Source organism: Callorhinchus milii, unplaced genomic scaffold (assembly GCF_018977255.1).
Source record: "Callorhinchus milii isolate IMCB2004 unplaced genomic scaffold, IMCB_Cmil_1.0 Scaffold13, whole genome shotgun sequence".
Taxonomy (NCBI): domain Eukaryota; kingdom Metazoa; phylum Chordata; class Chondrichthyes; order Chimaeriformes; family Callorhinchidae; genus Callorhinchus; species Callorhinchus milii.
Genome location: NW_024704754.1, coordinates 3,840,371 through 3,867,531, shown reverse-complemented (window position 1 = coordinate 3,867,531; position 27,161 = coordinate 3,840,371). Strand labels below are relative to the sequence as shown.

The 27,161-nt window shown below is 42.6% G+C and overlaps 2 protein-coding genes across 4 annotated transcripts; one reads left to right on the top strand and one right to left on the bottom strand.

The window, feature by feature from the left end:
• Positions 1 to 6,113: 6,113 nt before the first annotated feature.
• On the top strand, positions 6,114 to 9,022 carry LOC103183740 (EF-hand calcium-binding domain-containing protein 9). The gene is made up of 4 exons (XM_007901386.1): positions 6,114 to 6,249; positions 7,377 to 7,525; positions 8,330 to 8,506; positions 8,894 to 9,022. Exons 1-4 carry the CDS (start codon positions 6,114 to 6,116, stop codon positions 9,020 to 9,022), a joined length of 591 nt encoding a protein of 196 aa, XP_007899577.1.
• Positions 9,023 to 11,766: 2,744 nt separating this feature from the next.
• Positions 11,767 to 22,057, bottom strand: ubtd2 (ubiquitin domain containing 2). Of its 3 annotated transcripts, XM_042340114.1 has the most exons (4): positions 21,955 to 22,014; positions 19,983 to 20,038; positions 15,877 to 16,113; positions 11,767 to 14,290 (listed from the first exon to the last, which is right to left on the bottom strand). In XM_042340114.1, exons 2-4 carry the CDS (start codon positions 20,011 to 20,013, stop codon positions 13,893 to 13,895), a joined length of 666 nt encoding a protein of 221 aa, XP_042196048.1. In that variant the 5' UTR covers positions 20,014 to 20,038; positions 21,955 to 22,014; the 3' UTR covers positions 11,767 to 13,892. The 3 variants fall into 3 exon arrangements, with proteins under 3 accessions (XP_042196048.1, XP_042196047.1, XP_042196049.1); XM_042340113.1 differs by lacking the exon at positions 19,983 to 20,038 and having other exon boundaries at positions 21,955 to 22,057; XM_042340115.1 differs by lacking the exon at positions 21,955 to 22,014 and having other exon boundaries at positions 19,987 to 20,038.
• Positions 22,058 to 27,161: the final 5,104 nt, after the last annotated feature.

Genomic DNA, 27,161 nt, shown 5'->3' with positions numbered 1-27,161 from the left:
AAGGCCCTTCGCAGAGTACGTTGCACGTGGGACTTGGGTGCACGTACGACTTAGGCGATTTGTACGATTTGTGCGATTTTTGCCGTGGAGGAAAACTGTTGGGAAACTCGGTTGGGGGGGGGGCGGGGTCACTGGGAAGGGGGGGGAGTGAATGACGGGCGCTGCAGCCAATAGGCTGCGGCTCCGGGCGGGAGGGCGGGGCGGGGTATTTAAAGCGCTGTAATGACTGGTGGGGACCGCAGGTGTCAGTGGGCGGCGGCGCCCTATTGCCCTGAGAGGCGGCGGCAGCGGCTCAGACTCTGAGACGCGGCGAAGGCGTGATGCGGCGCTCCATCCAAGACACAAGGATCGTTAATATTATTATTATTATTATTATTCAGTTTCCGACCCAAAACGCGTCACGGCTGCATCGGGGAACGCGCGCGCAGCGGCGGAGATTATTTGCTGACTCGTTCTTTGTATCGCTCGCGCAAGTTTGCCCGTAACTCGCACTTCAGCTCCCCTCTCGACTCTCTTCCCCCTCCTCGCTCCCTCCCTTCCCTCCCCTCACACCTGACCATTTCCCCTCGCCCTCCCTTCCCTCCCTCACCTGACCATTTCCCCCCTCCTTGCTCCCCTCCTTCCTCCCCTCACCCTGACCATTTCCCCCTCCTCGCTCCCTCCCCCTCACCCTGACCATTTCCCCCCTGCTCGGGTCATGACCCAACTGTGCAGCGCCTTGGGACGTCCTCCTGACGTGAAAGGCACTTTATAAATGGAATCTTGTTGTTGTTGTTGTTGTTCACGTAAATCATAGTGATAATCCTTAAGAATGACTTAGCGCCTGGTCAGTTCTTCGAGACGTCTCAAAGCGCTTCACGGAATATACTTAAAGTAAATTGACGGTGTAGTTTTTTTTGTGGGCGAAACGCATATTGAAATAAATAAAACATACTAAAATATTAAATAATAATAATAATCCAAATATATAAAAGCCACATTACATGTTATGGTCCCGACTGATACGGCTTATGAGAGGTTTTCTGTAGATTCCTCTGAATGGGTCACATCATTGGACACTAACACAAGGTGATCTAATAATTATTTTGTTTTTTGCTTTTCGTGTCGTTCACACCTCACCTTTCTTTGTGCTGTTGTTTCTATTTGTGATGATTGTTTTCTCCGGAGCGCTTTACATTCCTCTACCTTGGTTCTCTCGCTCCGTGAATCCTCCTCATCCTTCAACGTCAAGCAACTGAGTAACAGACGTAGTCAGAAAGATTCTCACAGGAAATATAAAGTCAAACTTGGTTTTTGCATGAACACTTAGGGACTTCCCTTCTGCTAGTACATACAGTACAGTCCCACCACGTGTACCGATCAGTGGGATTTTACCCTGAGTGTCTGAGTGAATAATTCCCTAAGATTTCTGCTGTAATGTACTTATACTGATGAGGTTTCTTGCCTTGTGACCGAGGCATAGTCAATAATATGCAACACTGTCTGCACAGGGTTACGTGGCTCCGTTCACAAACAGAAATAGCAATGCTGCATTGCTGCACCAGCCTCTTCTGCAATTTGTCATTTTTTTCTTCACCCCTTAAAATATCAGCGAAAAGATGATAATTTACATTTCAATACAGGATCTAATTTTCCCCGGGCAGCATCCCTAATGCAGTACTTACATTTAAATGGTATATATTCCTTCAGCTCTCCCTACGCTCTTAGCCGCTGATTCCTGATACTCGTTCCATTGAAGCTAAAGATTGTATTTTAGTCGATAAAACAATATTAAATACATCTCCAAAGATGAAGTAGAGAGGATCGGAACGACACAAAATCCTAAAATGTTACATAACAAAATGTTACGTAAAGCCAGTCTCTCTGTCACCCCGTGTTACCGTATTTAATCCATCAGAGCTACACACAACAGACAGAGAGTTTTGAATCAGACATTTTACAAGCAAGCAATATGTGTCAAATTCCATTAAGAGCGTCCAGTAAAACATCATTTCTTTGTGTAGAAATTACACCATGTTGTGCTCCAGTCATACCATGGATGAGGAATGCTGATCAGCAGAACAAGTTATTCCAGTTCCGGAGTGCTTAACATTTTTGTACTTTGTACACCCTATAATAGGATAGATTATTTCCCTGAACTCTAATCCAACAACTGACCTGATTTACTCCTTCGGGGTTGCTGTGTGTTGTTATTTGATTTCTACACAAGATCATCCTTTCTGGGATAAATTTCTAATTTGTGCCAATCAGTGATTAAACGTTTATTAGTTTTGTGTTATGGATTTATAGCCCTTGAAGATCTGATCATCCTTTCTGGATAAATTTCTAATTTGTGCCAATCAGTGATTAAACGTTTATTAGTTTTGTGTTATGGATTTATAGCCCTTGAAGATCTGATCATCCTTTCTGGGATAAATTTCTAATTTGTGCCAATCAGTGATTAAACGTTTATTAGTTTTGTGTTATGGATTTATAGCCCTGAAGATCTGAGTTGAGAATTAATTTAGGAGCTTTATCGGAGAGAAAGCTTCCATCCTGCCAGTCTGGAGGGATTCAAACTCTGTAGTGAAAGGACAATGTGGAGCCCTGTAGCTAAGTGGTTGGAGCACTTGTCTTGCAAGCGGAAGGACCTGGGTTTGATTCCCGAGCAAGGCAAAAGTTGGACAAGTTTCCTCATTCCACACGCTTTCATTGACCAGTAGTAAGTAGGAACCTGGTTCATTTAAGCGCTGAGCTGAGGCAGTTTGTTGGGCTTAACACACCGGTGCAATAATACCATTGCTTCTCGGTGAAGTAAGTGTGTACTCACATCTGGCACTTGGTACACAATGAGCTCTTGAAAGGCCCTTTCCCCAGCGTATGAGGAACTATTTGAGGACAAGTTGACTTGGAACCGTTGTCTCCCACATCCTCTTCAGATTTACCCTTCACTTCAATCTTTATTACTGAGATAGTAATCAATCTGTCATTTGATCGTCTGTGCGAGACAGTGTAGGGATGACTGTGACAGACCTGCCTCGGGAGGAAACAGCAAATTAGAAACACCTGGTGTTTCCACCAAATAACATCTTTCTTGTTCCCGATCTTGTGTTTGTTCTGTCTGTCTCCATGTCTTGTGCTTTGCCATCTTGTCTGGGAAACAACTGTCTGTAGTTATCAGTTGAAGGGAATCACAATTACATCATACAGTTATTTTTTATTTGTTTCATTTGGAAGATAACAATTCCAAATATAATAATAATAATAATTCTTGTATTTGATATAGCGCCTTATCATGTCATGGATTGAGTGACCAAATTTTTATTTTTTTAAGGAATTATTACCACCGGAAAAGCGATCCGCCAATCGACCAACAACCCGGGTTTCTACTTACTGCTAGGTAAACAGAGGCGTGTGGAGTAAGGAAACTTGCCTAACGTTTTGCCCTGCTCGGGAATCAAACCCAGGTGTCTCGCTTGCGAGGCGAGTGCTCTAACCACTAATCTACAGAACTCCAATATTGTGTGGAACACTAGAAATGGTAGAACGTTGATCTGATACAAGACTGGAAAAGAAACAGAAGGCTGGCTGAAAGTACAGCATTCACAAGTCTCATACAACCTCATCCAAAAGTGCAAACAGAAACTTTTCAATAATAAGAAAAACATGAGAAAGATGAAACATCTGAAAACAATAATTAAAGCAACGTTGGTAAAAACATCCTGATGATGTGGTTCAGAGCAAGTATAGGCACTCAATGAGGACACTCACATTTGACAGCTAATTAAGATTTGAAACTTTTCACCTTGATCTTTTTCCCCTTACAGATAATGGGATATTTGTATGCAGAGATTGACAAATGAAGAAAATACCTAAAGGCACAATTCAGATTGTCCTCCATAAAATTTTCCCTAATATGATTCATTGAAATATTCACCTGGACAAACTTCCTCTTGAGTCATGCGTATCAAACCAGACAAGCCCAGCCAGAGAGGTTGGGGAATAATGAACATTTATTAATTCCCCTGGGAGATTATTAAACCGTGATGTGGGAATGCCCATCACTTCCTTTGAGAAGGAGGACAGATATTTACTATTTCAGTTTCTCCACGTTTATACTGTTGAATGCTGGTAGTTACAATACAATACAAAATTACATTTCTATAGCACCTTTCATGTCAGGAGGACGTCCTAAATTGTTGGACGGTCAGGGATTTGGACCTGAGCTGGGGTCGGGATCGGGGAGGGTGGAGGGAGGGTAGGAAGGTGGCCGAAGGCTCGGTCAAAGAGCAAAGAAGAGGGTTTTGAGATGTGCCTTGAAGGAGGCAATCGAGGGAGCGAGGAGAAGGGAATTCCATAGGGTGGGGGCAGAAAGGCTGAAGGCCCGACTGTCAATGGTGGGGCAGGGCCGGGTGGGGGTGTGGAGAGGCCACAACCTGCTGAGCGGAGGGAATGGACAGGTTGATATGGGATCAGCAGGTTGCAGAGGTAGGGAGGAGCAAGGCCATGGAGGGCCTTGAAGGCAAGGGCGAGGATTGTGAAGTCTATCCTATGGATTGTAGGTTTAAAGCTGGGGGGGGGTTTGAGTAGTGTTGATCCACTTCAATTTATTCCGTACCAAATGCAATATATGACACAGCAAGAACTGTTGGGCAGCTTATTCCCAAACTGCACCAATGGTTTCCAAAGCCAGTTCCTGTTGTAGCTGAGTGATTACGTTCATTCTGATTTTTCCTCCTTCCCTGTAAGAAGGGATCTTTTCCAGGATTGTGAATGAAATCAGAAATCCGTGCAATTGCAGGAATTAAACCCGAGTAAAGTAACATCCCAGGCCACGTTGATTTTATTACAACAAAATTAAAATACTGAACTGAAATGCCTGCAAATGCTGGAAGAAACTCATTGCCCGTTAAAAGAAATACTAGTAATATTGAAACCATGACGTTACAAATGCCTTGGACATACCATTTGTTAAAACGTAGTGAGCAGTTGCACCTGTCTGAGGGGGAAGCATTTCAGAACTCTGCAGCAGCTGCAGTGAAGCATTCAGCTCACATAGAACAATACTTTCTTATTGGCTAAATTAACTGGATTAATCTGCACACATGGTTGATTTCTGTTCTACCAGTTAATAAATGTGCCAAAATTCCAACTACCTCAATTGTGATACGAACCATTAATAAACATTTGATAACTACCTCTGCGACCTCCTAATCCCCTACCAACCTGTCTGCTCGCTCCGCTCAGCGGGCTCCAGCCTGCTTCACGCCCTCCCGCCTCGCCCGCCCCACCATTGGCAGGCGAACCTTCAGCCACTCTGCCCCATCCTCTGGTGCTCCATCCCACAGCCCCTCCACCTCGCCCCCTCCCTTGCCTCCTTCAAGACCTGTCTCAAGATCCTCCTCTTCGACCGTGCCTTTGGTCACCCTTCTACCCCTACCCTCTCCACCCTCCAGCCCTCCTGATCCCAACCACCAGCTCAGGTATAGATCCCTGACTGTCCAGCACCTTGGGACGTCCTCCAGACGTGAAAGGCGCTCTACAAATCTAGTTTGCTGTTGTTAACGATACTTAGATTTAAAGTCTTATTCCAACCCCCTCCCCACCAATCATGTACTGAAAACAAACCAAAGGCCATGGTGAGACGTTCAAGGTACAAGGAATAAAGTTAAATAATGACTTCTCTTGAAACTCACACATGAATTAACCTGTAACCATTAATAATTTCACATTCTAACTACGGGCCATATTGCAGCCAATCAGTGATGTTGTGACTGAAGACCTGTAAAACAGAATGCTTTGCAGTCTTATTGTCAGACACCCAGTTACCAAGGAAAGAGTTTTTCTTTTAAACCACTTAATGTAGTTTTGTAAGAAAACAACAGTTAATAACATGTTCTTTGTCTAAGAGGTGAGAAAATCTGAAGGTATTTGTTATAAAACAATCAGCAGCGATCATTCACTTGGATTGCTCTTGATGTGATGTCATCATCTGTGTTGGAATATATGATCTCACCTTTATTAGTTCACAATTGTTTAGATTTCCATCAAACCATTGATGGCTTGCGGGATCTGCCAGTAGCAAAATCATCACTCCTACAGACCTGTAATTCAACATTAACACCAATTCCAAAATGAAGCTGAAACCTGGAGTTGTTTTCAATCATATATATCTTGACAGAATTCATATTCTAATGTCAGTCAGAAATACCAAAGTGTTGTTAGAATACTTTAAGATTCTGGATGTTCATGAGAAAAGAACTTTAAATGGTACGAATTAAAATCGTGAGTAACTTAGTTCCAGCAGTGAGGAATAGCCGAGCTATATTCTAGTAGGATTTTCTTTATGTAACGATGATGTTTGCATTGTGTATGTTCCCAAATCGAACTGATCAAAGATCGTTTCAGTATTGGAGAAGGTACAATGAAGGGTAAATTAATGCATGGAGTTAGGCATTTAAGGTACAAGGAGAGATTGAAGAAACTGGGAACATGTACATTGAAAAGACATGACATTCCTTACATTTGTCATTGGGCAAAACGTTGGGCAAAACATTGGACATGTTTCTTTACTCCACACACCACTGTTTACCTAGCAGTAAGTAGGAACCCGGTTGTTAGTCAATTGGTGGACCACTTTTCTGGGAGTAATAATCCCTTCAAAACAATGACTGAGTTTCAGCCTAGACTATTTTGAAGGAGACCTTATTGAACTATTACATATATTAAAAGGCAAAACAAACGAGACTCCGTAGCGATGATGAAGAGGATACGGGAGTATGTGAGACTATGAAATAAAGTATTTGAGAAAGAGACAGGTGGATTGTAATGGTCTATACATTCTGATGTTCCTAACACTTATCTTCCAAAATTATATTTTTATAACCCCTTTCATGTCGGGTGGACGACCCAAAGTGCTGGACAATCAGGGATTTGGACCCGAGCGGGGGGAGGGGGGATTGGGAACAGGGAGGGTGGAAGGCAGGGAGGGTAGTCAACGTTGAAGAGGAAGGTCTTGAGATGTGCCTTGCAGGAGTCGAGGGAGGGAGCAAGGTGAAGGAACTGTGGGATGGAGTTCTAAAGGGTGGGGGCAGAGAGACTGAAGGCCCGACCGCCAATGGTGGGTGGGCCGGGTGAGGGGACGTGAAGCAGGCTGGAGCCTGCTGAGCGGAGGGAGTGGACAGGTTGGTATAAGATTAGCAGATCACAGAGGTAGGGAAGGAGAATGGCTGTGGAGGGCCTTGAAGGCAAGGATGAGGATTTTGAACTCTATGCTCTGGGGGATGAAGGTGTAAGAAATCCATTAGACTATTGTGTATAACTGACACATCTCCAATTGAGATGTTTTTCCAATACACTTTACATCACATTTACTGCCCATTACTTTTGTCTTACAGATGTTCAGTTTTACCACTTTCTTCACCATATCACAGATCTGTCCAATTTCCAAATAATGTACGTTTTTGATATGTTTGATTGGAAAGGTAACGGAGAAATTGGCTTTGAAGAATTTTACATGTTGGTTGCAATCATAATTGCTAACAAGGTATGTCTTTAATTTAGCCCAACAAAAAAAGAGATTATTAGTATGATTATTATAACAGAATGGCAACAAGTTAGCCCTCCACCATTCTTGACTCCAACTCCCAGCTTGGGTGCAATCCCTTCTCTTCCCCCACCTTCTGGAACTCTATCCCACAGTCCCTCCGTCTCGCCCCGTCCCTTGCCTCCTTCAAGACCCCTCTCAAGACCCTCCTCTGCAACCATGCCTTCGGTCATCCTCCTACCCCTACCCTCCCCGCCCTCCACCCCTCCTGATCCCAACCACCAGCTCAGATGTGGATCTCTGACTGTCCAGCGCATTAGGATGACCTCCTGACATGAAAGGAGCTAAACAAATGTAATTTCTTGTTTGTTGCTGCTGTTGTTGTGGTAAATTTAATTAGTTGTTGCTATTGAGAATGATGAAATGACATTCAGCCACAAAAAATCTGTAGACCAGGTTTAAAAGCAGCTGTTTAAAAAAAACAAGCTGTGGAACATTATTTGAATCAGCTCAGAGTTCAATAAGCATTATTTTTTGCAACTCTCTGCTAACAGAGATGTTAACTTTGGCAGACCTGTGGATTGTTTCTTATAGCAATTGGCAATGTAATCACCAGTGCATTGGCAATGTAATCACCAGTGCATTGAATCTACGCTCGACTGTGTGGAGTTGTTTATTTTTTAAAATGTTGTTTTGGATGCAGGGCCACAAGAATAATGGGTTAGATATCAAATTACTGTGTGATTACACACAGCTATTGCCAACACACCTATACACAGATGCTATTTTGTTTGAAATGTCTAGGATTGCATAGAAAAGCAGTTTCTTTATCGCCATTCTCGCCCTATTTTCGACCTCTTTGACATTGATGGAGGTCGCACCATCTCCGTTGCAGAATTTTGTGCTTCAGGATTTCTCTTTAACATGAAAGAACGAGCTTACCTCCAATTGTTTCAGGAATATGCCGGAACTGGTGATGAGGTAAGTTGGGAAAGTTGGGAATTTTCATTCCTCTTTCTTCTCTGCCTGTGAAAGAAAATGCAGTTTTGAATGATTATTGTGACAATATAATAATCCTTACATTTGATATAGCCCCTTATCAGATGGCTCAAAGCACTTCACAGAATAAATAGAAAAAGGATAAATTTGTCAGAAATGTGAAGTTTAGTGCACATGCAAGGATTATTATTATATACAAATATACAGTCAATTCACTTTACAGTATATTCTGTGAAGCTCTTTGAGACGTCTAGAAGACGTGAAAAGCGCTATATCAAATGCAAGGATTATTATATATTATGCTATTATGGAAATGGGATTTGAAAAGTATTAATTTTTTTCGACTCTGTGTTTATTCCTATGAACCAGCACTTAACCTACAATGAATTCAGGCTGTTTATCCTGGCCTGTGTAGACAAACATGAAAGTCTAACTGATGAGAAAAGGAAGTTCCTGAAGAAACAACCGAAGAAATTGAGTGACGTGTATGGATTCTAATCGCACATCACCATTACATGTCTTCTAAATCCACGTCACCAGAATGAAACTGGTATTTTTCAGAGAAAATATTTTCAAACATCTTTAAAAACACATGCATACTCACCTGCCTTATCGACTTACACAAGAAGTGTCTAAAATGTCTTATAATAAAAGCGTTTCTTATAAAAGACACTGTTCGTTTTCTGAATATTTACGATATTCCTAGCCAGTTTTAAACAGTAAAGTTACTTTCCACCTCCTCCTCCTCCTCCCAATTGTCTGGCACAACTCCCATTTTCAAAGGATCTTTGACAGGAACAATTTTGTGAGTCACTTCCTCAGGTAAACTAAATAGCACAGACGCGATCCGGGATGGGTTCCTTTGTCCTTTCATGCCTCAGTCCATCCATCACCTCCAAGCAGACGAAACAAGGCAGAATCAAAGATGAACAAGACAGCACAGGGAAGATATTTAGCAGATAGCCAGGGCAACCATGTAAAGGGGGAAACATAACCCCTCTGCCAGATTGTCTTTGGGGACAAAAAGCCTCCATCTTATTACCAAGTTAAGATTATAAAGCATTTATTTTACACATCATTGAGCAGTAAAAGCGGGCACCATTCTGCATGCAGCAGCAAAACATAATTTAATTATACTATAACCCGACAACTGCTATGTTTCACGTAGACTGTGAAATCAAACAGGTTGCACCTTGTTCAGAAGCTTCTTCAGTTCAGGCACTTCACATATGAATAAACCCCCTCTTCTTGCCAAATCGTATAGCTTTCCTAATGATTCCTTTATTCTCTGCTCATAACCATCCTATACTCCGACCATAAACCCACACCCTGGTTCCCTTCCCAGGATCCTTTTATACATCCTGCTTCTTTTATTTGGCGCTTTCTCAATTCCTATTTAACTTCTTAAAAGCAATATCCTACAGCTTGCGTCCATATGCGTCCATGTGTTTCATTACCTCATCTTACATTTTGGCCTTCACAGTGAATGTTCCTTGCACTTCCTTTCGGGCTCACTAGATAGCCGTCAGATTTTAGCTGACTTTTCTGTTCTCCAGTCACCGAGGCTTTCTTGACGATCCCAGCTAAGAAAGGGTAACATTAATCGCTCATCTCTTCATATCCATATCTCCTCCAACACAACTACAACATGAGATTACCACGTACATTTATCTCCTCAAACCGTGCACAGGATGCATTTGCTACAGTGTGACTTGAAAAAGGCACGTTATCTATGAACAGGAATACAGTATACAGCAAACTTTAACCTTGTGCTTCTTGGAAATACAATAGTTTTAGATGGAGAACCTGCCAATAGATTTAGCTGAGAAAGTCAATGAGACACTCATTTTCTTTGTAACATTTTATTCTTCAAATACAGCAGGCTGCAAATGTGATTAACAGGTTAAAGTAATCGCTACCAATCGCTTTCCCTCCCAACTATTACAATAATGTATTTTGGGAATTTGGAAACATTATGGCATTCCAGCATTATTATATTTTTGAGTAAGGCAAACTATTTCATATTCCCTGTGGAACTACATCTTACTTTGTTTGACATAACATTTTTTTAAACACACATGGACATTGCTTTCCTTCAAGCAGCTTAGTTTAAACAACGTTGGTTTATAAAGGAAGTTAATCCTGGTTGTTTGAAGGTTAAAAGATGTTGTAAAATCGTCACATCTTTCACAGTTGGGTATCTCAAGTCGCTGAATGTTTACAGGTTGACTTCAATGGTCGAGTCACCTACAGAAAGTTACTCCACATAAACACCACCTCTTAATCGTCAGTGGTAATCCCTGCTGAAAGCACATGGCAGCAGCATTGGAGCTCCAATAAGTTAAAAAGTACCTTAGAGTAAAACAAGTTCTGAAATTAAGGGACCAGGATCTAACTTTTGTGGTTCAATCTTTCATTCATAAATTAAGTTTACCATTCAGTTTAAATGTAAAGGTATCATCTGATAACATTAATTTTCAGATTATTTCCCCAGATTAATAACTGTAGAATACGATTACCTGATCAATACTGCAATTGGAGTCCTGTAATTTAGTAGTTAAGAGGGCTCGCCTCACAAGCGAGAGGACCTGGGTTTGATTCCCGGGCAGGACGAAACATTGGGCAAGTTTCCTCACTCCACAATCCATTGGTGCATCACTTTAGGGTAATAATCCCGTAAAAACATAATAATAATTTGATCACCCAATCCACGACTGTTTGTGGGACACTGCTGTGTGCAATTGGCTGCCGCATTTTGCCCACAAAATATAGTCATTTGCTTTACAGTATATTCTGTGAAGCACTTTTGAGATGTCTCGAAGACAAGATCAGGCGCTATATTAAATATAAGTATTATTATTATTGCACAATCATTAGGTAGTTTCAAAGAATTTGAAACAAAAACTTTCTGGTTAATTTTATTATAGCGATTCAGGAGCAAACCGTTATTGGTTTGTTGGAAAAGACCAACTGAGGTAAGACCCATTATAAAGGATTGTTGCCCATCGAGTTTCATCATTCCCATCCCCTAATTTAAAATGGTGTAAATCAATTTCAAGATATTTTTTACATTGTTAAAAACAGATTTTTTTTTACCACATAATGAAATCGTTTGAATCTTACAGCCGAAACCATCAGTCATAAATGTTAAAGCCAACATTATTTTTTTTCATACTCACACATATCGTCCTGGAATATTGCTTAAAGTATCAAAATGTAAAAATGTACTGGCAAATATTATGTTTTAGTTTGACAAGTACCGCATTTATTCAAAACCTCACTGATACATATGGGAGTCTAATATTTCCAACATTGTTCTCATTTCAGGTGAATATTCAACTATACACATAAATATGTAGGTTCAGATAAATTCCAACTTGCCAGACTATAACGAGATAGACTCATTGAAACAGGTTAATGGAGTGATTTTTTTTGCATAAGACGGTCCCATTTCAGTTTCCTTTTCATCGACAGGTAACAATAGAAATAGGAAAACTGACTGAAGGCTGTAACTACAATGTTTTGGTTTATTTATTCATCCATTATAAAGCATCCATTACCAAACATTCATTGGTCTTCTGTGACAAAAAAATCATTTATTACAATGTATAGATATTACAAGTTAGCATGTACTGCACGTTTACAGCACAAACTGTATTCAAAAGTGTATAAACTACCAGTGGACACTGTCCCAATGTCATCAGTGAAAATTATAATTTACAGCCATCAGACATAAAAAAGTGCTGTGCCTTAAAGAGGAAACAGCTCTAGCCTGTACTATGGCCGATGTAAAAGCACTATTCAAATTCATTTTAAGACTGTTTCAAACTCAGATATAGAGTAAAAACCAATTCAGAAGCCCCGGTAATATTTGCAAACCATAAAAGAAATGCTTACAGCACTTCAACGTTTAATGATCTTTTTGACATACAACAATAAAATGTTCTGCTTTATTATTATGGGATCACTGTTCATGTTCTCTTTAGTTTAACAAATGCACAATGCTAAATATCATAAAAATCAAATGAATAAATATTGCAAAGAAAAGCCTGCATAAATGTTGCACAAACTTTTTTAGCAGCAGTTTAAGTCAGTAAGACTGAACCTTTCAGAAAGTTTTAGGATTGGTCACCAGGGATTTGGCTAACAATCTTGTAACACTGTAAAAATGTGGGTAACAAACATCTAACCAGGCTGTCTTGTGCAAGAGGCAGAATATTTAGGTACTTTCCTATATTGCCGATTGCAAATAGAAACTTAAAAGGGAAAGTCAACTGTGCCTCACTTCAGACAAACCTTTCCTTCCACTGTACAAAACTATAGAATGGTAATCAAACTAGGGAAAAAAACAGAACAGCTGAAGTAATATTAAACATTCAAATTGATGTTTTCTGACGTGAAGCAAAGGCAAGCTCTACAAGTATCTCTATGTTTGCGAATGGCTCTCACTGACACGCTTATTTAATAACCAGGTCTATTTGAGTGAGCCATTGTCACTTCTTCCTGAAATTTGAATACTGTGCAAGTGTAAGACATTCCACCTAGTGCCTCTGTCGAGAATTTTAAAACCTCAACTCAACACATCTAACGAACTAATTTATGTCAATTTAAACTTGTAAACATTGGTCATCTATTATGCTAGGATAAAAAAAAAGCTTCCAGCACCCTGAACCTGGATCCTGTAGAACAATTAGATTTCTTTATTAACAGGATATTCCAGTAGAGATTCATACATTATGCTGTATTCTAAATTCTCAAATGTTAGTCAGTATTTTATGAATAAAGAGGCTCAATTTCCTACAACATGTGCGCCTGCTGAAAGTAACACTGTATTTCATCAATAATAATCGAAACCTTGAAAAAAAAACTTCCACGTGGTTCAGTCTCACACATTATTCCAACTGCTGCTCAAAACGTTTACAAAATATTGTTAAAAATATGGATTTTTTTCACAACTGAACACTGTAGCACTGCAGCTAAAATAGTGAAGTCACACCTTCTATTTAAAAAAAAACGTTTCCACGGACATAACTACGTCCCTGAATTGAAAGATCTGAAAGATGGACGAGATAAGCAAATAAAGGACTACCTGCAACTTTGTGACTTAAGGAAACACTTTCAGTTGTCAAAAAGAAATCTGAAATGTTCAATGTAATGCATCCGTTGAAGGATCAGAATGAACTTGAGCCTCTCCTGAGTCGCTCTCTGGCTAGATTGGTTTGCTCTACACTTAAATGCATCCACAAGATCACCATTGCAGAAGGCCTCATCACAGATGGGACCACACAAGTGATATTCAATACAAGTTCTTGTGTAGAAAGGGTAAAAAAAAAGCCTAATGAGGGAGGGAGGGGTCAGAAAAGGACAGTCAGTTTTCCACAGGGGTCGGGGTCTGCAGAGGCTGACTGATGATGACCTGCACCACATAGTCCTTAGGAATTTTCAGTTCCTCTAATTTCATTTTGTCTGTCAGAGGTCGGCCAGAAAAGAACCATCGCTGGCTGAAGGGCTCGACTCCCTCCGCTGTGTGCAAACGCCGTTTCATATGATAAACCGTGTCCGTGCTGCGGACGGCAAGTTTCAAGTCCTTGCCTGTAGAGAGACGCAGTCTGAGCTGACATTCGTGTCCAGAATTGGGAGGTGGTTCAGGGATGTCTAGTGTCTCTAAGTCACTTTTCTCTTCAATCATGTTGATCGGAGGTGCTAGGCAGTAGACTGGAAGCTGATACCTATTCCCCAGCTCATCATAACATTCGGTAAGGGCTCCTGCGTTTGAAGAGTGGAAAACAAACATAAAATATCCATCCCAAAGGTTAAATATACATTATAAACATTTTACAGCATGTCTGATTTAACCTTTAAAATTCGAACCATTTAATTTTCTCCTGCACGCAGTAAGTGAAATACGACCGATTCTTAATTGTAGTAAAACGAAGACCGCTTATTAATCCGAATGAAATATTAAACCGGATTAAACCAATATTAAATCTGGATGAAAAGATAGAACAAGTCACACCTGTTTGTAGCCCCCCCACCAAAAAAAAAAATCTATCGGTTACAAGACATACAAAAGTGACCATATAAACAACTTAGCAATGTCAATGTATTTTCAAAAATAAAGGAGACTTTCTAATATTCATACTTAATTTCAAGTCCACTGTTATAAATAAGACAGCACATTTCATTCACACCAGTCTCTCTGTAATGTTTGCAAAGATATGAATCTCAACTCAACCCGTTAAGTCAATATGCATACTAGGGTATTCAGTCATTAAGAGTTTAAAGCTGAAATGTGATGGGTATGTATTAATTCCTTGTGCTCACATTACAATATAATAATAAATTGGTCACTTCAATCCACGACTGTTCGTGGGACGCTGCTGTGCGCAATTGGCTGCTGCCTTTCGCCCACAAAATATACAGTCAATTCACTTTACAGTATATTCTGTGAAGCGTTTTGAGACGTCTTGGAAGTTGTGATAAGGCGCTGTATCAAATGCAAGGATTAATATTATTTTAGTTTGGTAAAGGCAAAAACACAAGTTGGAGCACTTTGCAGTTTGTTTTACGATCTTTATCAGTCAGTGACTGTGCTATTATTCACATATTATTGAGAATTGATGTGAATACCTTTGACAATCACAATATCACATACAAGGAAAATTCACACAAGATGCTATAACAATACAGTGCTGGGAAAGCGTTTAATGCCACAATTTTGTTCTGAGCACAAGATTGATGACTTTTCCAAGTGACTTTTTCAAATTTTGGCCTCATAATCAGACTTCCACACGTCATTTCCCCTAACTTTCTATTTTTTAAAGTTTTAATTGCTCAATATCATAAAAGATTTAAAAAGCAATTTGCAATTGTATGGTAACACATTTCACAGGTAACAAAAATAATAATAGGCTGCATTTTACACAGTGCAGCTTCTTGATAAAGCACTTTTAATATTGCAAAATGACACAATATTTGGAATGACCCAGTGATTTTGTCTCCTAATATGAGATTGGTATTCCTTCCAATTCAAACAAAACATTTGAATGCAAAATTAAATAAGCATCGACAGATTATGAAAAGCTCTCAAAAATTCCAGGAGCATAATTAGTGACCAAATCAGTTATTGATTGAAAACCCATAGAACTCATTTCAACCTGGTGTGCGTTACACGTACATCTAATCCATTGTTTCACAATTGAATTACTATACTGTTATTTTATACTCAGGAGCTTCATTTGCAGGACTCAGGATGTGGGGATGTAATAAAGTGGGGATGTAATAAAGATAACTAAAGTGCAACATACACACACACATATATGTATATATATATATAGAGGTACTGCACCTACCGTGTGGTAGGGTTATATTTGCACCATCAATGATTGCCTGGGCGAGTTCATGATCATTGCCTTCAAAAGCATGTGCTGCAGCCTTGAGAGCATCCCAGATCTCCTTTCGACCTTCGAAGGCAGGAGCCGTGTCCCAGAACTCGTCTCTCTTACTGCGTAACTGTCCGTCTGTCATTGGATAATCACTTTTCCATTTGGGCTTTTCTTTCTTCAGGGGCTGATTGCGCCCCAAAGCCACTGAAACAAACAAAAAAAGACAATTTGTAATAGTTTGTAATAATATTTAAACCTACTGTAACCCACAGAGAGTCAAAGTGAAGTCCTGCAACTTAGTGGTTAGAGTGCTTGCCTTGCAAGCGAGAGGACCTGGGTTTGATTCCCGGGCAGGGAAAAATATTGGGCAAGCTTCCTTGCTCCAAACGCCTCTGTTTACCTAGCAGTAAGTAGGAACCCGGTTGTTGGTTGATTGGTAGATCTCTTTTGCGAGGGTAGTAATCCCTTAAAAAAATTCACTCAAAAAAATAGTGACTCAATCCACAACTGGTTGTGGTACACTGCTGTATGCAATTGGTTGCCATATTTCACCTACAAAATATACAGTCAATTCACTTTACAGTAATATTCTGTGAAGCGCTTTGAGACGCCTCAAAGACGTGATAAGGTGCTATATCAAATGCATGGATTATTATTATTATTATAAAGTAATGTATTCCTACACCAGTAAAAGCAAGTTTCAGGTGACTAGTTTTTGAAATCACAGCACAAGACCACCACAAGACCTCTATTAGCAAAAATATGTACCAGAAGCAAATCACTTCTCTCAAAACGCCAGCAAAACAAATCTGTACAATTAGAAAAGGAGATTCAGCACACTGTGCCTGCGACATTATGAGATGTCCTCATGGACCAACTCGAGAAGCAGTCGGGAGGGGGAAAAGAGATAGGGTCCGCGAGCCACAGAAATATGCAACTTAATAATGTAAGAACCCTGAACTGGTCCAATGCAAGGGAAAGGAATTGTGGATTGCTGGCAGTGAAGGTTGTTCCCATACCATAGAGGAAGGAATGTTTCAAAGTGCTTCACAGTAACTGCCATCGCAGTTAGCAAAAATGGTTCCAATACAACAGAAAGAAGCCTGAATTAGCAAGCAGAGACGCCCCCCCCGACTGCAGGCAGTTTGTTCACGGGACACAGCATGTGACAAGACTGACGACACTGGTTAAAGTTGGCAGGAGCAGCTGTATCTCAAGATGTGTTTCAATTTAGATTTGACTATTTTAAACCAGTGGAGTCTCACTTCAATAATTAAATGTCCTGTTCACATTCCACGATAGATTTAGATGGGAGAGGGCTTTTATTGAAGAAATGGAATAGTGATTCCGAAGGCCACTAGTTGACTGAGAAAAGGTCTTGAAGAACGCAGTTTTACATTAATGGAGAGAACAACCTAATTGGCTACTAAAATTAGGGTCTGATTTCTGTGGCTGCAAATAGTCTTTCAACGTAAGACCATCTCCAGTGTTCGCCCAGGTTTCTAACGTCTCTTTCAACGGCTCAATGCTTGCAGAGCGCGAGTTTACAAATAGAGGAGAAACGCATAGAAAAACACCATCTTATCCATCACCATGCAACACGCCCGACCATTGGCGGTCGAGCATTCAGCATCCCTACCTCCATACCCTGGAACTCTATCCCACAATCCCTCCTCTTCAACCCGTCTCTTGCCTCCTTTAAGTCCCATCTAAAAACCTTCCTCTTCAACCGTACCTTCGGCCACCCTCCCACCCCCAACCCCCCTTACCCTCCACCCCTCCTGACCCCAACTCGGGTCCAAAAAACCCTGAGTGTCTAGCACCCTAGGGCATCTTTCCGACCCGAAGGGCACTATAGAAGTGTAATTTATTATTGTTGTTGCTTAAGAGTATCCAAACCATATGCCGACATTTCTGTGCATCTGGATTGAAATGTGTAGCCTCCCCCTGGAAGTAATCTGCTTCTCTAATTCCAGAGAGTATTAAGCGTATGTTGGTGGAAGCCAAGAATTGGGGATGCCAGGAAGAATAGAACTGTGAAGAATAAAACTGAAGAACCAGCTGTCTTACAGCACCTTTTCACACTGAATACATTGCAACCCAGATCCACCACATGTAAACCACAAAATGTGTATTTTTTTAAAACTGAACACTTAGAATTTCTCTTTTTGTCAACAAAAACATAGGAACTTTTTTTTTAAAAAAGTAAAACACTTGTGCAATAATTTGTGAAAATGAGAAACCTGAAAAGTTTTCAGGAAGATTTGAACACAAAGCGGACAGTGTAACATCTTACTCGAGCCTCCGGCTTATCCATCACAATATATTTAGTATTTTAAATATAGTGGCCAGCTGGAAATACATGGCTGCAACCTAACCTTGGGGTGCAAATGAAAAACCAGGAGCAAAGAGTGGGGAGTTTAGGGGATGTCCTCTGAATTCTTTGATTATTTCTTTGATTTGATTATTTCACAAAACACTAATACGTACAACTCAATGAAAGGGAATTCATTCCATTTACTATAAATAGAATATCTAGGTTAAAATCTACCAACTTTAATAGTTACCATTTGACCTGTGGTCAAATTGATCTGTGGTCAAATTCCTGAAAAAACTCTGTGCTTAACACACCTGAGCCAGAATAACTATTCCTCACTCCCCACCTCTTTGTTCGGTGAATATTAAAAGGCACAAACATATTTTTAGATCATCTTCTTGTAAATCGGCAGTAATAACCCTTTATAGATTACTCAGAGCAAGGTGTGACTTAATTATTCTGGTATGAGTTGAATAATGACATCCGTTATCTCAATATGTGATAGAACAGCTAACATTGTAAATAAAATGCTTCTATAATAAACTAGGAAGCAACCGATTTGTATACCTGAAGTTATCCCATCTGAGAAAAACTAAATTTAATAAGATCTCACTCGTATTGATGACCATTGTTCATAATTAAAAATCAACAGCAGGACCAGCTGTAGAGTGAAGCCATTGCATTCATCACAGCTGCTTCAGTAGCACGTGGGGAGAATGCAGCTGCAATCTTCGTGTCAGGCTTGCACAGCCACACAAGTGTTCCTTTTGGTGGGAGTACATTTAATTACACAATAACCTCTTGATAAATACAATTTACTTTTGTTGGCACTACAATCACTATCCTGGAATCTGCTGCTAACAAATCCATCCAAGCAGAACAGCTGAGAAAAGAGCATATTTTACTGTAGAACATATTGCAGCTATCTGTTCAAAGGTTTTATAGTTGGCAGTGCATTGCAACATGTTCTATTCATCAGAAGTATTGTTATCATAAAATTAAATTCCAAAAGAAAGCAGTACAAGCTGGAAGTCTGGAAATCATAAATTCTGAAATTATGCAGAAAAAAAGGAAAATGCTGTGCAAATATGAAGAGCATAACATGGCTACTTGTAAATTGTTTGAACTATTAGTTCATCCAGAGAAAAAAAAAGCTAATTTTGAATATGTTTGAACATAAAGTACTTTGCTAAAAGATTTTAAAGCAAAGGATTTGTCTCCTGTACATTCTAACGTTCTGTAATATTTATATATCCAAACATTACAAAGCAAGAATCTGCATCAAAAAATAAAATGGTACTGTTAAAGCTAAAGTTCCTGTATGTTAGAAACTGAGAATTAAAGCCCACTGCTAAAAAGCACAAAACATCAATACCCATTGATTGGGTGTTTCTGAGTGAAGTTCATGGATCCAATAGAACAGAGAAATGGAGAGGAAAGAAAATATGTTTGCACTACTCCAAAATCAGACCCTAGAGCACCAGAAACTTTTCCTGAATGACAGGGAGAGAAATCTGTTTCACTCAAATCTGGCAAAGGGGCAATGCTTTCAAACCTGGAAGATTGCAAATGACAGACCTGTGCGGATCTAGAGCATAAGGTACTCCACAGGATGAAGAAGTTGTGCCATCTGGATTTACTTCAAACCCTCACCCCCCTCCACATATTCTTTGTCACTCTCACCAATCTTACAATGTTGTTTTCTCTAAAACTATATTTTTAAGGTTATAAAATCTCACTAAAACTAACACATCACCTACTCTCACACTGGACTTTTCTGTGGCCATTTGAATTCCCTCAGAGAAGGCTTCCCTGTAAAAGAAAAACAACCGAGTTTACTATTTGACTCATTTCTTTACTGAGGCTTTTGCCCTGTGTTCAAGTCAACTTGCACAATCACTGGCCCACTGATCCTAACCTGACTGATCCAAGATCAATTACCCTTGGGGAAGGGGTTCTCATTCTAGTAGCAATGTGAACCATTCTATCATGAAGACAGGAAGAGACATCTTATTATTATTATTAAGACAGGAAGAGAGATTATTATTATTATGAAGACAGGAAGACATTATTATTATTAATAATATGAAGACAGGAAGAGATATAATGTATTGCATTATAATATTATGATGACAGAAAGAAACAGTCCAGGCCTGTGTTGACAACAACCATGAAATGAACAAGCCGTCTCACTAGTGTAGTGAGCACTCCGAGACACTGTCCGGTGTGAAGGGCGCTATATAAATGCAAGTTGTTATTGTTGTCGTTGAAGCAGCTGTAGCAGGCAACCAGGAGATACTTGTTCCACTGGAGGAAATGAACAAGTAATGAATATAAATGTATATATTACAGATGCACCCTCGCCCAACTCCACTGGCTCCATATCCCCCAGAGGATCGAGTTCAAGATCCTCGTCCACATCTTTAAGGCCATCCAAGGCCTTGTCCCCTCCTACCTCTCTGACCTGCTGACTCCTTATCAACCTTCCCGCTCCCTCTGTTCATCGGGAGCTGCTCCATGTCTCCCACCCTACCATCAGTGGCCGGGCTTTCAGCCTCTCTGCCCCCACACTCTGGAACTCCATCCCACGGTCCCTTGGCCTCGCTTCCTCCCTTACCTCCTTCAAGGCCGGTCTTAAGACCCTTCTCTTCGACCGTGCCTTCAGTCTCCCTCCCACCTCTCTGCCTTCCCTCACCCCTACACCACCCCTCCCCCATTCTCGGGCCCCGACATCTGACTATTCAGCGCTTTGGGACGTCCTCCCGACACGAAAGGCGCTCTTTCAATGTAATTCTGTTGCTGTTGTTGTGCATATGTAATTATATATACCCCTCTAAGTTTATACGGATACAGCTTGCTGGCAATCTGCAGGAAATGGAGCAGCAAAATAACAACTGACAAGTTGTTATTGTGCATGTATACATAGCGCCCCTCACGCAGGGTAGTGTCCCAGAGCACTTGAACCTCGCTGAAACTTCTGTGGTGAATGAATCCCGGTCTCCAGAACTAATGCCCAATGTTTAAGTGCATTGTGTTGTGGAGTGCTGAAGGCCCGTCACGGAGATCAGTGTACAGTGTTGCTTGTGACCCACAGTGTACTCTGTGAAGAAGGGCCTTTGAGACGTTTCAAAGACGCGATAAGACTCTGTACGAAAAATGCAAGGATTCTTATTATTATTTACTGTATTATTACCTACACAGACACACATACACATACATACACATACACACACATACAGACACACACACATATACACATACAGACACACACACATATACACACACATACAGACACACACATACACAGACATACACACACACACACATATACACACACATATACACACACAGACACACACACACACACACATATACACACACATGCACACACACAGACACACACACAGACACACACACACAGAAACACACATACACAGACACAAAGACACGTACAGAGAGACCCACAGTCCTGAACTAAAGCCATTGCTCCTCCTGTAGACGCTGACAGCAAACAGCCCCCACCCCAGTGACGGGCCTCACAGTCATCCCCGGGGCCGGGGGGGGGGAGGACACACTCACACTCACTCTAGGCCGAGGCCCCGGGCTGCCGCTGGCGGCTCCGCGGCTCCCGGTGGCCTGTGTGACGGCCTATCTGCAGCGCAGCCCCGGCCTCACGTTCCCGCTCCTCCCCCCCCGCCCGGCCCTCAGGCCCCCGCGGCCGCTCTCACCTCCCGCCGTGTCCGAGGCCTCGGTCAGGCTGCCCGCGGAGCCGCGCTGGGAGCCCACACACCCGCCCATGGCTCCCTCCGCGCGCGCTCCAGCCTCCAGCCCCGCGCTCCGGCGCGCGCCGCCCCGAGACCGCGCGCCCCCGCGCAGCGCGTCACCACCACACGCCAGTCCCCGCCCCCCTCCTCACGCCAGTCCCCGCCCCCCTCCTCACGCCAGTCCCCGCCCCCTCCTCACGCCAGTCCCGCCCCCCTCCTCACGCCAGTCCCCGCCCCCCTCCTCACGCCAATCCCCGCCCCCTCACATCAGTCCCCGCCCCTCCTCACGCCAGTCCCCGCCCCTCCTCACGCCAGTCCCCGCCCCCTCACACCAGTCCCCGCCCCCTCACACCAGTCCCCGGCCCCCTCACACCAGTCCCGCCCCCTCACACCAGTCCCCGCCCCCTTCACGCCAGTCCCCGCCCCCTTACACTAGTCCCGCCCACCTCACGCCAGTCCCCGCCCCCCTCACATCAGTCCCCGCCCCCTCACACCAGTCCCCGCCCCCTTCACGCCAGTCCCCGCCCCCTTACACTAGTCCCCGCCCCCTCACACCAGTCCCCGCCCCCTTCACATCAGTCCCCACCTCCCCCTCACACCAGTCCCCGCCCCCCTCACACCAGTCCCCGCCCCCTCACACCAGTCCCGCCCCCTCACACCAGTCCCCGCCCCCTCACACCAGTCCCCGCCCCCTTCACGCCAGTCCCCGCCCCCCCAAACCAGTCCCCACCCCCCACACACCAGTCCCCGCGCCTCCCACACACACCAGACCTCGCCCCCCCCCCCCTCACACGCCGTAAACCCTATGTGGGCACCTCAATCAAAACTGACATACATGTGTGATGAACTTGTTTAGGTCGTAGCTCATCAATGATAGGAGATCGCCCCCCCCAAAAAAAATATGCCCATGACATTCCCCCATGCAAGACCTTTCCGATGAGGTACAAATAATGTCTCTACGTCAATCGGTTATTGCGTTCTTGGCGGACAGACACGCAAACACGTTGTGACATATACTAACATTTATTGATATGGATCATTCTATTGCCGCATGTGGCCATAACTCTTGTTATTGGTCATCGATTGAGACCTCAGTTAATTGAACCACTGCTCTGGAAAATATTTGTGAAGGACAAATACACAAAGGGACTTTCTCCAGAGTTTCACTGATGATTTGTTGCTGGAAAGACAAGACGACTTGTAGCCCTGAATCACCGGATCTGCCAACCAATGTTCAAAGCCCGTCGAGAGTCTCCAAAGGCTGATCTTCCCAACAATGGCCAGAAACCTAGGTCACTGTCACGGCAGGGCATCTCCGGAAATACTCTGCAATTCATTAGCGCCAGAGCAGCCTCAAGAATCTCATTCGTTTTCTTCCACCAAAGGCAAAGCTACTTTAAAAGGCCAGTATTGTATCTCCTGATACTGAATGGGAGAGCTCAGATAGTGCACATGGATTACTTTTTAGATGAATTTGAATAATTCAGGGTCAGCTGCGGATCTACACAGAGAGTGAATCTGTTCTATCTTAGTATTCTTGTTCTCCAGTTCTTCTGGTATTGTTGACTTGCTGCTTGAAGAGAGTTAGAGAGGTAGTACTATTATACATATATATAGATATAAAATGTCTATTTCCAGAATCTCAGTATTTGGTGGAGACAGTGGTGTTACATCATTCCGTGATGGAATATTCCAACTCAACGGTTCAGTAAAGTATTTTATGATGTTGATGTGACTGTCCGATTCCTGCCACCTTAGTGTTGATGAGGATTTGCAGTTCTCTACTCTCTTGGAGTTCAGTATTAATAATAATCATAATCCTTACGGGTCCATAAGGATGCCTCCATTAAGGAGCAGAGATTGTGGTGAAATGCATCTGTTCAATCGCTTCCTGGATGATTAATATGGAAACATTTGAAGACTTTTCTCAATATTAAGTAGCAACCTCCTAGAAAGGTATTAAATCTTACCAGTTGACCTGAAATCTGGTCACATCTGGTCAAATCTCCCCTGTACTTTGTGTGTTGCTGAATTTGGCAGATGATCCAAACCTGGTGTTTCACTGCTTCAGATAAATTAGATTAAGTTCTATTTAAAGTATAAATACGATTGAGTGAAATGTAAATTTTATTTTGCTTCAATAAAATATGCAGTTTATTAAGCACAATAAAATGACGCTCACCGCTGGGTTATAATTGCGGAATAGTGACCACCCTACTTGTTAGGGCTTTGGCTTGCAGGGTTAATAGGAGCTGAGTGGGATGACTCCCTGTCCCCAGTGACTGGTCTGTCCTTCCAGGTCCTACCGATGAGCCAGGCTGGGCTGTCACTGTTCTGGAATACTGCGGACCCGTCTGGCTCAGGAACTGGACTACCGAGACCGCCTCAGACGTTGGAATTCAACATTGCATTAATAATCCTATAATAATCCTTGCATTTGATATAGGGCTTTTCACGTCAGGAGGACGTCCCAAAGCGCTTCACAGAATATACTGTAAAGTGAATTGACTGTATATTTGTGGGCGAACGCGGCAGCCAATTGCGCACAGCAATGTCCCACAAACAGTCGTAGATTGAAAATGACCAATTTATTATTGTTTTTAGTTTTGGAGGGATTATTATTAGGCTCTGTGTGGAGTAAGGAAACTTGCCCAAGGTTTCGCCCTCTGCCTGGAATTGAACCCAGGTCGCTCGCTTGCAAACCGAGTACTCTAACCACTGAGTTACAGGACTCCACAATGCTAGGACTCTAGCATTGCCAGAGATGTCACCTTGGAACCAGTTCAGCTCCAAGGAGACCCCCGCTTACTTTCTCCCCCAAGGAGGATAATCACTAGTAGATCGTTGGACATCCGACAAGTGTGGATTTGATCCTCACTAGGTGGATAATAGTGCAAGGACCTCGAGTGCGAGTTTCCCGGTGGGCAATGCATCTCAGCATGAAATACGTGAGAGCATTGCCGTACAGCAATCTTCCCGTCAGCAGCTCGGGCGCACATCCCTTCCCATTGAACGATGGTTCCCACAATTGGAGGTGCAGAACAGTGACCTGACTCCAATCAGGGAGAACAATTTAAATCCCGGTTGCAGTTGCTATTTACAGGGTTATCCCGTAGGGGTCAGGCTTCACTAGCGTGGGTTAGGCACGCTGTGCAAGGAAAGAATCTGCCTAAGGCAGGTGTGGGTGTTTTCTGTACATTACTGATGGATGGTGGGAGCGAACAGTCTGAATCCCTGTTGCATGCACAGTCCGCTCTAGTTGCTTGTGTAATTCTGTTCCTTCCATTTGTTTCTTTCAGGAGCAGTTTATCGTGTGCAGAATCTGCAAGCAGACTGTTCGATACGGGAAGGGCTGGATTTTCCGTCTCACGAATGACAAGTCGCGAAAGAGTCAGTTGACAATTACAAATGTTAGCCTTTCTTAGACATCGAACTTTACAGCACAGGAGAAGACCATTCGGCTTATAGTGTCTCCATGGCTCTCAGCTCCCACCTCCGGTTCGGGTGCCCAGCCGGCAGTGTAAGCTCTTTGGGACATTCTCCCGACGTGAAAGGCGCCATACATCTGTGAATTAGTATTGTAATTTGAATTGTATTTGAAAGAGCAAATCCATTCACTCCAACGTACCCGCCTTTTTCTCGGATGCCCTCAAATTACACCTCAATTTTACAAAATTATTTCAGGAGGGGTGAGTATAAAATAATTGCAATTGTGAAAGGAAGTGATGCTAGGAATAATAATAATAATAAAAATAATACTTGCATTTGTTATAGTGCCTTATCACGTCGTTGAGACATCTCGAAGCCTTGGAAAGTGGATTGACTGCATTTTGTGGGCGAAATGTAGCAGCCAGTTTGAACAGCCATGGAGTGAGTGACCGATTTTTTAAGGGAGGGGTTGATTGATGGCCAGGACACTTTTCAAAGTTTGAACTCGCTTGCAGGTCTCATACAAAATGCATTAACTATGAAAAAAATACCCTCTACTGTACCAATATGAAGTTCGCTGCTTTCTACCCTAGATCTTAAATCCTGATTAAATTGCCAGTTACTGTAGTAGTAGTACAACAACAACAACAACAACAAGATTCCATTTATAAAGCGCCTTTCACGTCAGGAGGACGTCCCAAGGCGCTGCACAGTTGGGTCATGACCCGAGCAGGGGGAAAATGGTCAGGGTGAGGGAAGGGAGGGAGCAAGGAGGGGGAAATGGTCAGGGTGAGGGGAGGGAAGGGAGGGAGCGAGGAGGGGGAAGAGAGTCGAGAGGGAGCTGAAGGCACGGTCAAAGAGAAAGGTTTTGAGACCGGCCTTGAAGGAGGAAAGGGAGGAAGCGGCGAAGGCACTGGGGGATGGAGTTCCAGAGCCTCGGGGCTGAGAGGCTGAAGGCCCGACCACCGATAGTAGGGCGGTTGGGGCGGGGGACGTGGAGCAGACCGGAGCCAGAGGAACGGAGGGTACGGGCAGGTAGGTAGGGGGATAGTAGGTTGGAGAGGTAGGAGGGAGCGAGGCCGTGAATGGCCTTGTAGGTGAGGATGAGGATCTTGAAATCAATCCTCTGGGGGATGGGGAGCCAGTGGAGGCGAGCGAGGGCGAGGGTGAGGGTGGGAGTGATGTGGTCCCGAAGCCTGGTGCGGGACAGTACACGAGCTGCAGAGTTCTGAATGACCTGCAGCTTGTGGAGGGAGGTGGCGGGAAGGCCGGCGAGGAGAGAGTTCCCATAGTAGTAGTGAATGGATAGCTTTGAACTACTGACCAACACCCACTGTGGTAAACCATTCCATTTGAGATCCCTACAGCCAGCACAAAGTACAATCGCCAAAATGCTCATCATCGCACTGGCTTAAAGGCTTATGAACAATACAAAAGATTTCAGAAATTAGAATTATAACTCTATCATTAATTATATCTGAATATTTTCCATCAAACATTTCCAAACAGTAAAAACAGCCGCAAAACCAAAGAGCACAATTGATTATGTACCTGGGAAGTCATCAGACAATTCTGTAAGAACTGTTATTCTAGTGTGTGTAAATACCTGCGTCTGCAAAGAAAAAAATATATGAAAGAGAATCCAAGACTAGTTTAAACAAGAGCTCAGATGGTTTGTGTAAAGAATAATGGATGCCTGGAAATAATTATGAGACTTTAAGATAGTCAAGAGGCACTGTTGG